The sequence below is a fragment of the Taeniopygia guttata genome, chromosome 1 (assembly GCF_048771995.1).
Source record: "Taeniopygia guttata chromosome 1, bTaeGut7.mat, whole genome shotgun sequence".
Taxonomy (NCBI): domain Eukaryota; kingdom Metazoa; phylum Chordata; class Aves; order Passeriformes; family Estrildidae; genus Taeniopygia; species Taeniopygia guttata.
In genome coordinates, this window is record NC_133024.1 from 71,089,418 (window position 1) to 71,103,995 (window position 14,578).

Genomic DNA, 14,578 nt, shown 5'->3' on the forward strand with positions numbered 1-14,578 from the left:
CTGAAAGTAGAGGTAAGAAGTATGTTCTGTTCTCTTCATTTGTCTAAAAGAAGGAAAGAAAGGTTAAACGTTTCTTTCAATGTCCAATAATGAAAAGAAAAAATAAATAACTTACCATATATGTATGTATGTACTTAAATTATTGTTTACAGCTGGATTAACCACTATCCACTTAAAAGAACCAAGCAAAAGCAAAATTACAACAAAAACCCCCTAACCCTTATTTGTGCCATTATCATGTATTTCTTGACTGTACAGTAGCTTAGTACTCACTTCAGCTTCTCCAGTTCAAAATTAAGAGAGTAATTTTTTGTGAAATTATTAGTAATTTTGCTTGAAGACTCTTTACAGGGCAAATGCTCCTAATTCTCCTTAAAGGATATTTGCCAGGGGGGGAAAAAAAAAAAGAAGCTGTTCAAAAAACAAAAGAGTGGTTCAGTCACTGATGTGTTAATGCTTGGTATGTCCTTGCAGATGTTGCTTCTCTCCATCAGAATGACTCTTCCTATGACAGCCTGGAAAATGAGGCGAATGATGAAGCTGACTCTTCCTCCAGTGACTGGATTAAAACCCATGATCTGGATAACAGAAGCAGGGAGTCTGTCTTCACTCTGAGCGATGGCGATTCGGAGCAGACGGAGGTGGACGAAATCCAAAGCCAAGCCAAACTGAAGCAGTTGGTAATTTCTGCCGACATGCACCCGCAGTTTTCCATACAAGAAAACTCAAATGAGTCTCCCTGCTCCAGTGGTTTCCCCTCAGCAGCTACCTCGGGCGCTCCCAAGACTGTGAGGAGGCACCGGCGCTCCTCCGAGCCTGCAGTTGGCCTCCAGAGCTCCGGTTCGTCCCGCGACGATGCTGGGCGGGAGAAGGCAGCGCGCAAAGCCAGCTGTGACGTGGTCCTGTCTCACGAAGATGAGGAGTGTCTCTGCCCGCACCGGTCATTGCAGGCGGAAAGGCAAAAGCTCGGCAATCAGAGCTTGCTTGTAGGGATTAACGTTGGTAAAAGTGACAACACAAACAAAAACACTGAAAGGAAAGACCTGTCTCATTGTCTCCTGCCTCCAACGCCACAGGGATTAAATATTTGCTCAGGATTTAGCTCTTTTAGCCAGTCTTCTTCTGGGACATCTCCATCTGTGTCGTCAATTTGCTCCCTGGACGGTGTTTTCTCCCAGTTTTCAGACCAGGCTCTGTCTACCTTAAGTGAAAACTCCTCCCCTTTTGATAGCGCTTTCCAGTTACTAAAGAAACAGGAGGACACTGCTGCTGCTGTGGCTGATGACTGTTTTCTTCCACCCACCACACTGCCACCATCTCCACAACCTACTGACACTGGGGCTGAGAGGGGCTTGGTGGGGCCCAGCAGCAGGTCAGCACCCCTGAAACCTACTGATGGAGTCGGTGGCTGTTTCATTAAGCCTGACCTTCAGCCATTGCCTCTGAAAATCACTGGGAGAGACAGACTTCATGATCAAAGAGGAGATCTAGAAAAGCATTACAGCAATCCAAAGTTTGAAGAGACTGACCAAAGCTTTTTGCAGAGGAATCTTAATGCTTAAAATAAACACCATAAAGAAAATGCCTTTGGTGTTGATGTGTGTTCATTTTAAGTTTAACATCCAGATTGTTCAAATTTAATTGAGCAGTCTCTGGATTCACAGGTTTTCTTTTTTTAGGAAACTGAATAATGTTCCAATATAAAGCTTTGCAGGAACATTGCAAGAATAATAAAAATTGCTGAGAAGCAAGGAAACAGAAATCTCCTGAAAATCTGGAAGGGACCCAGGAGGTAACTAAGGCCAGTGTCCTCTTCCCTGACCCTGCGAGGGCAGCGGGCTGCCTGCTGGGCCTCTCTCCTTGACCACTTGAGTGTTGAGCCTTGCAGATGTGAGTCCCAGTCCTTTGTGCTTTTGATGTAGCGTGCAAAGTCAGCATAGCTCCCATAACTGTGGTATTATACTACTGTTCTGTAACTGATAAATATGACCTTCATTGTCCTCTAAGGAGTAAGTGTGTTGTTTTCTGTATGTTTATACAGTATGTTCAATAGGTGTAGTTATTTCTTTCATGCTGCAAAAGAAAGAAAAAAGTAAGGTCAAAAATGTGTAAAGGGAAACGCTGAATCTTGTAACTAACACCTTGCAACTCTATGTTTCATTTATTGTGCTTTGTTGGCTGTTCTGTTCATGTTTAAGTTGTGAATAGTTTCTTAACATTGCTGTAAATGGCATTATGTATTATTGCAAGCAGAACACATGTAATTTTATTATGCAACATCTAAAACATAAAACCACAGAATGGATTGGGTTGGAGAGGTCCTTAAAGATCATCCAGTTCCAACCTCCTGCCATAGAAACAGGGATACTTCCCACTAGACCACGATGCTCAGAGCCCTATCCAACACAGCCTTGAGTACTTCCAGGGATGGGGCATCCGCAGCTTCTTGGGGCAACCTGTTCCAGTGCTTCACCACTCTCTGAGTAGAATTTCCTCCTAATCTAATCCTGCTCTCTTATAGTTTAGAACCTTGCCCTTTGTCCTGCTGCTATCTGCCCTTATAAAAAGTCAGCTCCCTTCTTTTTATAAGCCCCCTTAAAGTACTGGAAGGCCTAAATGAGGTCTTTCCTGAAGCCTCCTCTTCTCTAGGCTTAACAATCCCAACTCTCTCAACATTTCCTCACAGAAGAATTTTCCACTCCTCTAATGTTCTTTATTGTCCTCCTCTGTGCTTGCTCCAACGAGTCCATGCTCTTCCTGCGCCGGGACCCCAGAACTGATGCAGCCCTGCAGGTGGGGTCTGAGCAGAGCAGAGGGGCAGAATCCCCTCCCTGGCCCTGCTGTCCACCTGTGGATGCAGCCCAGGACATATTTGAGCTTTCTGTGGGTGTGAGAGCTCACTGACAGCTCATGCCCAGCCCCTCATCCTCCAGCACCTGCAAATCCTTCTCAGCAGGGCTGCCCTCAGTGAGTTCTTCTCCCAGTCTGTACTTGTATCTGGGCTTCTCCTGACTCAGGACAAGGTGCAACACCTTGCACTTAGACTTGTTGAACCTCCTGAGGTTCTCATGGGCCCACTTCTCAAGTTTGTCCAGGTGGCATCCCATCCTTCTTTTGTATCAACTGCACCTCTCAGCATCCTGTTACCTACCAACCTGCCGAGGGTGCACTCAGTCTCACTGTCTGTGTCCCACATCATATAATATATTGGAGTAATGCATTATCTAAATGCTTTGAGTTTGTATAATATATCCTGTTAAATTTTGCTATTATATATGTTCTGAAAAAAATGTGTATTTTTGTATTTGCAAAAAACTGCTGCTAATTTTACAAGTTCTGTTTTGTTGTTATGGCACTGGTATTGATGTGTATGCATTCAATGCTATATATTAAATATTATTTGTTATGTCATAAATTCAGTTTATATTTAGTGGAATTTTTTTACCTGTCAGTTCTACAAGCTATTGCTGAAGCAGAATTCCCAATGATACCACTGAAAATCTTGTGTGAGAAAGGACTGAAGCATTTTTCTTCCACTTTGGGTGGCATCATTCCTACTGCATGTCATCATCCTGTTGATTTTTGTAAATTCTCGTAGTTCTCAAGCAAGAATTCCTGCTCTTTTTCTCTTTGTCTAGTGGTAGGAGGATGTTTTCAGCTAATGGGATTCAATCAACAATGTGGAGGTGAAGAGAGATCTCATGGGGTAATACCTATTAGGATTGGGAAAAAGGAAAGGAGTGGAGTAAACTAATGAATGAGAGCAAGATTTATTCTTTAATATTAGCAGAGTCTTCTTCTTCATATTCAGCTATTTTAATGAAAACAGTAGTGTGCAGAATCTGATCTGTAATAGTCACCTTCTGAGACCTGTCATCTAACAGCCCTACATATACACCTCCTTCAAAACAAACAAAGAAGACTGATTGATGTGATGCTATTTTGAAATAAAACAGCTACTCTGCATTTCCATTTCTTTTCAAAACAGTAAAAAGCATATTGCCATGCTGCCAAGTTTACATTGAGTAGCAAATACTGATTCATTTCATCAATAATAAAGCTTTAGAAAATCACTAGTCTCTGCAACATACATTTTCTGTCCTGCAGATGGTATCTTCCTGCAAGTCATTTATCTCTGCTGTCTGAAGAAAGAGTATATCAAAGTGTGCTTCGATTTAAAGTGAGTTATGAGTCTGCTTTTGAGCTGTAGCTAATGCTGGAGTGATTTCAGCTTTAAATGTATGGCAGACGAGCTGGATATAGACCCAGCACAATATGAAATGCACTTCTGCACTTCTGTCTTACAAGACATACACCCTTCTGCTGCACGAGGCATGTTCTGTGACAATCACAAAAAAGAGCACTAATCGGGAAAATCACTGTCTGCAACACCTCTGGGCTGCGAGCACACAGTGAAGGAATTAAATGCTGCTAAGACCCAAAATAGGTCTTAATAATACTGAACCTTTTTAGAGTGTCAGATGCTACTAAGCACTGCAGTAAGCATCCCCCTGGCTCTGCTGTGGGTCTCCTCCACGGACTCCAGGTGGATTTCTGCATCCCCGTGGATCTCCATGGGCTGCAGGGGCACCGCTGCCTCACCATAGTCTGCTCCAAGGGCTGCAGGGGAATCGCATCTCTGGTACCTGGAGCACCTCCTGCCCTCCTCTGCACCGAGCTGGGTGTCTGCAGAGCCATCCCTTTCACATACTCTCACTCCTCTCTCCAACTGCCACTGTGCATTTTTTTCACCTTTCTTTAACCCTGTTATCCCAGCTGCTGTTATGCCAGCTGCTGGGCTCTGCCATGAGCAGCAGTGGGACCATCTTGGAGTGGGCTGGCTGGCATTGGCCCAGCTGGATACAGCGAAGCTTCTGACAGCATTTCACACACACACACACACACACACACACACACACACACACACACACACACAACCCCCCACATCCACACACACCCACATTCTTCTGTAGCACCCTGCTAACAAAACCCTGCCATGTACATCCAATACATTCTGTGAGAAGGTGATGGGCTAGAGGTGGCCCCGAGTACTGAGCCCCCTCTTCTGCACAGAGTGTCCCCCACACAGCCTGCTCCCTGTGGGTCACCTGTCTCCATAAACTCCATGTAAGCCTGTCTCCATAAACTAGGGTGGTTGCTTTGGAAGAGTTGCTCAAGCTGTTGTGACAAATGGTAGGTGAGATGTTTCCCAAATGCTTACTTCTTTTGTGAAGTACCAAAACCTCACAGAAAAAAAATAAAATAAAAAGATGACTGAGTTAGGGACGAAACAGTGGCTGTGACTTCTCATTTACTGCTGTCAAAGACAGAAAATGAAGCAAACTGACAAATTACCTCACTACTTGGACTTTCTGTCCCACATGGGTTAATGTTCTCATTGTTAATGAGCATCCTGCCTCTGCTTCTCAAGTGCTAGCCATCATTCCTTTCAAGTAATTTCAGAGATTACTACAATGTGAATTTAGAGGAATTTGTTCTCAGCCTGCTTTCAAGGTTTCTTGAGTTTTTTGGTTTGGTTGGTTTTGGTGGGTTTTTTTGTGGGTTTTTTTTTTTTTGGTGGGTTTGTTGTTTTTTTGGGGGATTTTTTTTTTTTTTTCCAGGCCCTTCCATTCTTCTTCATCAATCGCACAGCCCAATTCAGGAAGCAGGAAGACAGGTGCCATCTAATCCTTGTCTAAATGAGTTTGTAGAGTTCAAACAAAATGGATTCTAGATGAAGAAATGAAGCATGACCTTTAAGCTGAAGGTGTCTCTCTATCCAAAACTCCGAATCACTGAATTTCTGTTGACAGCTGCTGTTTCACACCCTTTCACACCCACATATGTGGTCCCAGGACCTGGTAGTTGACATCTCATTTCCAGATCTGTTCATGATCTACACTATGATATTTGGCGAATTTTTTTTTGCCTCCTCTGCTGCCTGTTTTGCACCACTTGTCTTTTCTCAAAGTATCCTGGTGTGCTGGGTCACAGTGGTGGTTAGTGTTTCCTCCCATCTTAAACATTAACTGTTCACCCATGCACAAGCAGACATGGGGTTGGGAGGTGGCTGGTGTTTTTGGGGACCACATTCAGGCAGTTGCAGAGAGTGATGAGGTCCCCCTGACTCTCCTTTTCTCCAGGCTGAACCCCCAGCTCCCTCAGCTGCTCCTCACAGGAATTGTGCTCCAAACCCTTCCCCAGCTCCGTTGCCCCTCTCTGGACACGCTCCAGCCCCTCAATGTCTTTCTTGCAGTGAGGGGCCAAGAACTGAACACAGGGTTGGAGGTGTGGCCTCACCAGTGCTGAGCACAGGTCGACGGTCACTGCCCTGCTCCTGCTGGCCACACCAGAGCTGACCCAGGCCAGGATGCCATCGGCCTTCTTGGCCACCTGGGCACACCCTGGCTCATGTTCAGCTGCTGTTGTCCAGCACCCCCAGGTCTTTTTCCACCAGGCAGCTTCCCAGCCACTGCCCCCAGCCTGCAGCGCTGCCTGGGGTTGTTGTGACCCAAGGGCAGGACCTGGCACTTGGCCCTGCTGAACATCCGCAATTGGCCCTGGCCCTTTGATCCACCCTGTCCAGGTCCCTCTGCAGGCCCTTCCTGCCCTCCAGCAGATCAACACTTCCACCCAGCTTGGTGTCATCTGCAAACTGAGGGGGTCTCAATTCCTTCACCTAAATCATTGATAAAGGTATTAAACAGAGCTGACTGCAAAACTGATTCCTGAGGAACATCACTTGTGACCGGCCATCTGTTGGATTTATCTCTATTCCCTTCCACTCTCTGGCCCCACACATCCAGCCAGCAGAGTTTTCACTCAGCAAAAAGTTCACCTGTCCAAGCCATGAGCAGGCTGTGTGCTCCAGGCAAATGCTTCAGGTGGCAGTGTTGAAGGCTTGTGTCAAAGACAGGAAGCTCATGTCCAGAGGACAGACAGGAATGTTCATCACAGCTGAGAAATTTAGTTAAAAGCAGCTGCCTCAGACAATTAAATAAACATAATATTTTGGAACAATGGTTACAGAATCAAGTATCACAGAATATGCTGAATTGGAAGGGATCCACAGGAATCAACGAGTCCAACTCTTAACCCTGCACAGCACCATCCCCAAGAGTCACACCATGTGCTCAAGAGTATTGATGATGATGTCTTAAATAACCCAGAAAAGGTCTAAGAAATCAGCAAAAGCTGTAGTCTTACATCCAATCTTCAGGTTATCCCAATAAACATATATTAGGAGCAGAGATTATGATACATTTTCCCTCAGTATTTAGCATCTCTCCATATCCTGTATTTGGAATTCCTGAACATGCCTAAGGACTTAGCCTCAGTCCAGACAGCAGTGGCCATCCTCAAGCACTCTCATCTGGAGGGAGACCCAAGGCACAAGCCACACTGAGGTTTTTCCCTCTGCAGGGCCTGATGTGGGGATGCAGAGGCTGAGCAAGGGGTTGCGGCTGCACTGAGCCTCATCTTCAGCATTTGTGCGAGGCCGCTTCCACGTGGAAGGGTCCTGCGCTGCTGCCAAGTGTGAGAGGCACTGGAGCATGATGTCTGCCGGCTGAGCAGAGCCTCACATCAGCATCAGGGGAAGGCAGCCAGCTCTCCCTTTCACAGACGCGCTTGCATGATTTCACTTGCTCCCAAGATCAGTTACCAACATCTCTGTATTGAGGCCACTGTCAAGCTAAACTGATTGACCCACTGGTGTCCAAAGGGGAAGATTCATTGGTTAGAGGTGTTGAATATCTGTGTTAAAGCGTGGTTGCCACACAAGACCTAAAGGTTTTGGATATCATTTGTGTTTTATTAATTTGTACAGTGCAGTCTGTTATTTTTCCTTGATAGTAGGTTTGCTCCAGGCCCTATTTTGTTGGTTTCATTGAGGCTTCACTGCAAATGTCAGCAGTTCCTTGAGGACAAGTACTCGGTAGCTGCTGCCAGTTTCATTAAGTTAAATATTTCAGAATTTAGCCATTCTGTGACCCTGCATGGGAGAGGTGTTTTCAGTACAGAAATTATTTCTCTGCACTTGATTCTCATGTCACAAACTATTTCTGTCAATGTGCTACCAATCTTCTCTCAGGCTAGGCAATAATTCTGATATGACCATTGAAGGCAAGGCTCTCCTGCTCCTCCTCCTTCTCCTCCTCTTGGCTTTTAGAGTTTCCACAGGATTCCTTGCTGCCCCAGAGGCTGGGATGGGTGGGGGGAGGCTGGGTGGCCTGCCAGTCAGGGAGAGAAGGGACAGGAATGTGCTGGCAGCATGCACAGTTGAGGCTACACCATCCCAGCTGAGAGTTTAGACAATGACCTGACTGTAAGGGCTGGTAAAACAGAGACCTGTCTTTAAAGAAAGTGGAGAGTGACCCACCAGTGACTGAAGCCTGGACTGAAGAGGATCCCCACAGGAATCAAAGGGCAATGCTGGCTGTAGGATCCTAGTCACTCCACCTACACCGAGGGAACCCCTTACCATTTTCTTGGACTGTCAGAGGAGAGTGGTCAGCTCAGGGCTCCTCAGTGAACCCCACCAAGGCATTAGTGGGACCCTGCAGGAACATGAGGTTCATGGGGGGCTGTGGGGGAAAAGCGTTTGAGGACACTGGATGAACAACCTCTTAGGAGATGTTCCAAGTGGGCTACAGCGCTGTGCCAGGATTATTGTGGGAATTTTAGAGTAAGGATCAAAGGCAGGGACAGGGAGGGATTAAGATGGACAGGGAGGAAAAAAATAGAGGGAAAAGGGGATTAAAGGGGCTGGTGTGGGTGACAGCTGGCTGGTCAGAACACAACCCTCTGACCCAGCCCTGTACCTCATCATCACAGCCTGCCCTAGTCTTACCACACACTCAGAGATAATAATGTAACTAACAATGTGTTACTACTAATAATTATTGTTTCATTCTCTCAGTTGACTTTCTATGTGAGCACATGTTCTTCTCTGAGTCCATGTGAGAGAGCAGCACCAACCTTCAACCCAGACAAATGAGCAGCTGCAACTGAGCCAAGTGCCAGCAGCTGGAATGAGACCACGATCTTCAGAGATTGGAGGGTGCCAATGCCAGCAATGGGGGAACTGGGGCCAGCTCTGGGGCACACAGAGTAGCCAGTGCCAGATATTGGAGAGACCCATTTTCCATGTGTGTGTGCATATTTGCCTGGTGGATGTCAATCCTGATGAGCTGGAAGGAGCAGTACCCATCATGTGTGCTGCTCATGTGTGGGCCAGCACTGTGTTCAAAACTTTCTCTCCCACAACAGAGAGAACAGTTTTGAACAAGAAGGGGGGGTTAAAATGCCAAGTGCTCCATGGACAGCTTGTGCAGACATACTGAAAATTGCTTTGAAAGGACCTAGTGCGGGAGAGGGATGAACTCCCCAAATCCAGTCAAAGCCACCAAGGGGTCAGTGCCATTTGCTACAGGGAGCAGCTCATGAGCAGCCTGATCTTGAGAAGGCAAAAGCAGCTCTGTTAATGCTACAACTTAAATGTTTTCCCTGAAGAAATGGTTTTACCTGCAAGCACCACTGGAAGTTCCCTTAGCTGGGGAGCTTAGCTTAGTTCCCTCCCAGAGCTGGGAGCCTGACGGGGTTGGGGTTGGCAGGAAGGAGGCAGGGTTGAGATTATTTGTTTCATTGGCGCAACTGCTCAGGAAAGGGACATCTGACACCAAGTCCACAGGTGTCCATGACTTGAGGAACCTGAGGTGAGAAGGCAGACAAGGAACTTCATAGCCCAAAGTCATTTTTCCAAGAAGGACTTGGTCTCTACAGATGGCTGTCACTGAAAGATGGTCTTCATTGCTCAGGCTCAGCTGAATACTTCCATGGCATTGCTATCCCTCTACTGAATGTCCAAATACTTGCAGAAATGTGCAGCATCTAAATGATGTCATACTTTTCATCCAGATAGATGAGGAGTCTGGAAGGTCACCTTCAGCAGAGGTCCTGGGCTTGGGCTTAGCTTCTATGTGTAAATAGTCCCAGAGAAATCCAATAAAATTGCTTATGCACTTAAATTCGTTACTGGGCTGGAGCTGTGCCTATTTTCTGAATGAATTAAAAAACCATACCAGATGTTCCTGTTTTATGGAAAAAAATTATTCCTATGAAGCTTCCATTTACAATTTTAATTTATATTACAGAAGTCTATGTATTATTTGATAGAGACTTCCAAAATATTCTTTTATGGTGTAAGAAATAATAAAAAGTATTCAATACTTATGCATCATGTCTAGCTATAATAATAAAATGAAAAAAAAAAAAAAAAACAACAGGATTTTTCCAATAAAATGTTTGGCAAAGCTAAAGTCTGATTTTTTCCCATTTTTTTTTTATCTTGGGATCTTGGGATATGAATTTACTGTCAACTTGTCTGAAGTGTGTAAATTCAACAACATGGTAATTGGTTTACTATGCAGAAACTGGAGGCTCGGACTTTGCCAAGAATTTTTACTGTGTAAATTCTTCACTTTCCTCACATTCAAAAAGGCCATAAAAGCCATAATTCTGAAACCAGGTCTCAGCGAACAAAATCTCAGTCCTGCCTCAGGGTGAGGAGATCCACACGATGTGGGTGCAGAGCAGGTCCCACTGTGAAATGAGTTATTAGTCCAGGCTCATCACACCAAGGTATTTATGGCCTTAATACAGCCCCCATACTTTCATTTCTGTTAGGAATGCTTAGCTCCCATCTCATAAAAAGATGAGTGCTCTCAAATCTGATTTTTTTCTATGGCTGATGCGGAAGCAGGCCCTAAAACCTATTAATTTAATAACAAATTTATTTTATTTGGGTTTATTGCAATGAATGGGAGAAGGTGGGATTGGCTGCCAAACTTCCAAAAGCAGGGTGCAACACCTCTCTGCTCTTCAGATCTGTGTCACCAGTTGGCTGTGAAATACCTTCTGAGGAGGGACAGGGAAAGGACAGTCCTCCAGAGCAGGACAGGGACAGAGGTGGCCGGGAACACTTGGACTCTGGATTCAGGTCCAGAACAAACATTCATCTGCTCCTCTGTCCTTGAAGCATCCTAGGAGACATTTTACTGCTTGTATCCAAGAAAAGCAGTTAATAAACATCTTCTGAATTGTTTTCTGGAAAAAAAAAAAAAAAAAAAAAAAAAAAAAAAAAAAAAAAGGTGTATTGGGCTTGCATGGCCAGGCCTGTTTCCTGACTGCACTTTAGGTGTACAGTCGACACAGGACATAAGAGGGAACTGTGGCGGTGTGTTATCTTATGTTCCAATTACGTTTTGGTTATACGGGTCCGTTTTTTCTGTTTTTGTTTGAATTTTCTACTTAGTATGCTCTATGTACCCCCCTCCCCTCTTCCCAGTTGGTGCTGCCCATCCCTTCCTGCCTTTCCACCCATGCCCGTCACCAAGCCACTCCCAATCATCCCACCAAACCACTCCCTTATCCCCTCCCAGGAGCCCTGCCAGTCATCTGGCGCCCCGCCCCTCCATCCAGAACCTTCCATCTGGGGTATCGGGTGATTGGGTGAAGGCCCAGGGCCCCTCCCATTCTCCCACTCTATTGGCCCCTCTCTCCAGACCCCTCCCCAGGGAGCCACCCACAACTCTCTTACATTGGTTCAAGTTTTCCCCACCCCTGCCCTTTATAATCCCTTGTTAGCTTGTTCTGAGTTGCCTTCTTCGGTCGGCATGGCGTTGTACGTTGGAATCCTCGTTAGTCTTCCCCCGCGCCCTGAGGGAGAATAAAAGGATTTGCTGCCCCCGGAGAAGGATGCTTCGTGTCATCTCTGTCTGCGTGTGGTTTTTGCCCGCTTTTCACCCAGGCACCAAGACCCCATCCCAAGCTCTCCGAAGCCCCCAACGTTGGCCCAGAGGAGGGCTCGGGGAACCTGCTCGCTCCCTCTGGAGTTAGAGCTGAGCCGGATTCAACATCAACCAGGAGGGAGCGCAGCAGGGAACTATCTACTCTTCCCCAGACTGGTAAACAGGTAACAATGGACAAAGAGAAGGCTGAGGTACTCAACAACTTTTTTGCCTCATTCTTCAATGGCAGCATCTCTTCCCACACCTCTCCCATGGGTGAGGGGGGCTGGGGCAGCAAAGAGATGCCCACTGTAAGAGAAGATCAGGTTCATGACACCTGAGGAACATGAATGTACATAAATCCGTGGAACCTTTTGAGATGCATCCCGAAGGAATTGGCTGATGTAGTTGCCAAGCCATTCTCCATGATATTGAAAAACTCATAGCAGTCAGGTGAAGTCCCAGGTACCTAGAAAAAAGGAAAATATTGTACCCAACTTTAAAACAGTAGAAAGGAGGAGTCTGGGAATTGAATTTTAGCTTGTGTGAGAGACTAGATACCATCCTTGAAGAGAAAACCTGTCTCTTGACATGTGGATCATGTCGTTCATAGAAGAGAGACTCCATCACACCTGCAGTCACCAGATCCTGATGCTTCCTGCAGGTCTAGTGACAAAGTGGCTCCAATAACATGCTTGTCACCTCCACTGTAAGAACTCACCATCATCCTGTTGTTGCAAGCCCACAGCTTCTTTCTTTCTGCCAATCTCTTTGATCTCCTCTCCAGGTGGCTCTGGAACAACTGAATCCCCAGCATGGAATGTATCAGACCCATGAGGTCAGGGCTCAGTTCTAGCAGCTGAGTCCTTAGGGAAGAGGACAGCCCTTTTACTATGGATTTCCATACTTTTGGAAGTCAAAATGAAAACGTCCTACATGGGTCAACTGAAAAGGGAATTCAGGAATGGACTGTATTTGGGAAGCCCATTCCTGGCATGGAGAATCCTTGCTCTTGTCATCCCTTGAGCAACACATCCCCACTGAGCCCAGCCCAGGTGTCTGAGCACTTTCCTTGCTCAGTTCTTGGAGGGCCTCTGGGTGATCACCCAAAAAACCCAAAATAATCCATCACGTTTGAGGCAGGAGGACACATTACTTTCATTTATTTTCCTCTCAGTAAACGTGATTACAAAATACCAACACAACAATAACAGATTTGGCCTGTTCCCTTGCTGATTTCAGCTTTCTTTAGAGGGGTGTTATTGATTACAAGGAACTGACAAAAACATGCACCTATGATTTCTTTTTCTATTTTTGCCTTAGCTATTTCCAAAGGAAAATAATTTGCATAGAACGGTCTTTTTAAAGAAAAAGTCAAACAGTTCTTACAAAGGTGGGCTTATTTTTTAAAAGAAATAGAGAAAACAACAAGCAAGCAGATGATTTTAAGTTAAAATCTTGGAAATCATAATTTTCAGTCATATATTTATTTACCACAATATTTAACCTAGAGGTTTAGTGACACTTTGTCCAGGGTTTCAGCTGTTGATTGGGGAATATCCATGTCCACCCAGCTCCTAATAGGGAGCCCTCCTGGAGAGGCTCCCCAGTGGCCACCAGATCTGGATGGTTCATTGCTCAAGAACTCACAGACACACGTTAAATACTAAAGTAACCAAAGCTCTTAGCAAAATTGCCCAGAGCAGCAACTGCTTCTGGAGGTGGGAAAATGAGGACAGTGCTTCCCTGTGCATCTGCTCCACGATGGGATATCCATGCAGGAAAAACCTCCCTGCAACACTGGGGTTGGTGCCAGCACTGGCTCTGTCCCCCTTCTCCCTCCTTGGGGACAGGCAGTGAGGACATGGGAGAGCAGCACCATCTGTGGTGGTGGCTTCTGCCTCCTCACACAGGTGATGCCTGCATGTTTCCATGCAGGGGAATGCTGCAAAAAGCTTTTTGGGTCCACATCAGATTTTGGCATCTTGGACTTGCTGGTAGCAGGGAGTTCAAGGCTGACCTCTACCTGCATGAGAAAAGTCTTCTGGGGCTTTGTTCCAAACCTGCTGCCTGCAACAAAATGCTGATGAAGGGTTGGCTGAAACCACAACCAAAGTTTCAAACCTGCCCCCTCCCCAGGCCTAGGGCATCCAAAAGGCCCTGGGATCCACAAGTGGACACACCTGAACCTGTGTGCTGCAGGACCTTGCAGAACCTCAAGCAAGCGGGTCACACACAGCCTGTTGCTTTCCTGGAGCAATGGAGCTCACACTCTTGGAGCAACCAGAGCTTTTCACTGGTTGGGAGTGCAGGGGTGAGGTTTTCATTTGCCTGAATACCAGGGAGTAGATGCATTCTGTATGTAAGATTGAGAATTGTACCAAAAATCAGTCCAGAAGGATGTAGTCTGAGTCCCTTATTTGCCGATTTACCATACGAAATTGGTCTTAATTGGAGTCTGGGCTCTTGGTGAGCGCCAGAAAATGCATACGAAAAGCTCCATATGCATATGCATGTGCGTGCATTCATCTGTGTGGGCAGAGGAGGAACATGCTCAGCATTGCTTATTGCCTCCTCCGCCCTTCAGCGGCTCAGGGCAGGAGCAGCACCTGGATCCTGCCGGCCGTCAGCCAGCGCACACAGCGAGCCCCGCACTGCGGGACAGTCGCCCAAATTGTTGCGAGGACACCGCTGGCTGTGGAAAAGGGCACGAAAGAAAGCGGGCCGGGCTCACAGGCAGCGAAAAACAGGACTGTGTTCTTCAGATAATTTATTTGCAATGAATAATT

At 46.1% G+C, this 14,578-nt stretch overlaps 1 protein-coding gene across 1 annotated transcript in view; it reads left to right on the forward strand.

The window, feature by feature from the left end:
* Positions 1–1,582, forward strand: part of ARHGAP20 (Rho GTPase activating protein 20) — a 54,726-nt gene extending 53,144 nt beyond the window's left edge. Inside the window, 2 exon segments of the mRNA XM_012569650.5 lie at positions 475–1,473; positions 1,476–1,582. Of these exon segments, the coding sequence (XP_012425104.5) occupies positions 475–1,473; positions 1,476–1,519 (1,043 nt within the window). The 3' untranslated portion in view covers positions 1,520–1,582.
* Positions 1,583–14,578: the final 12,996 nt, after the last annotated feature.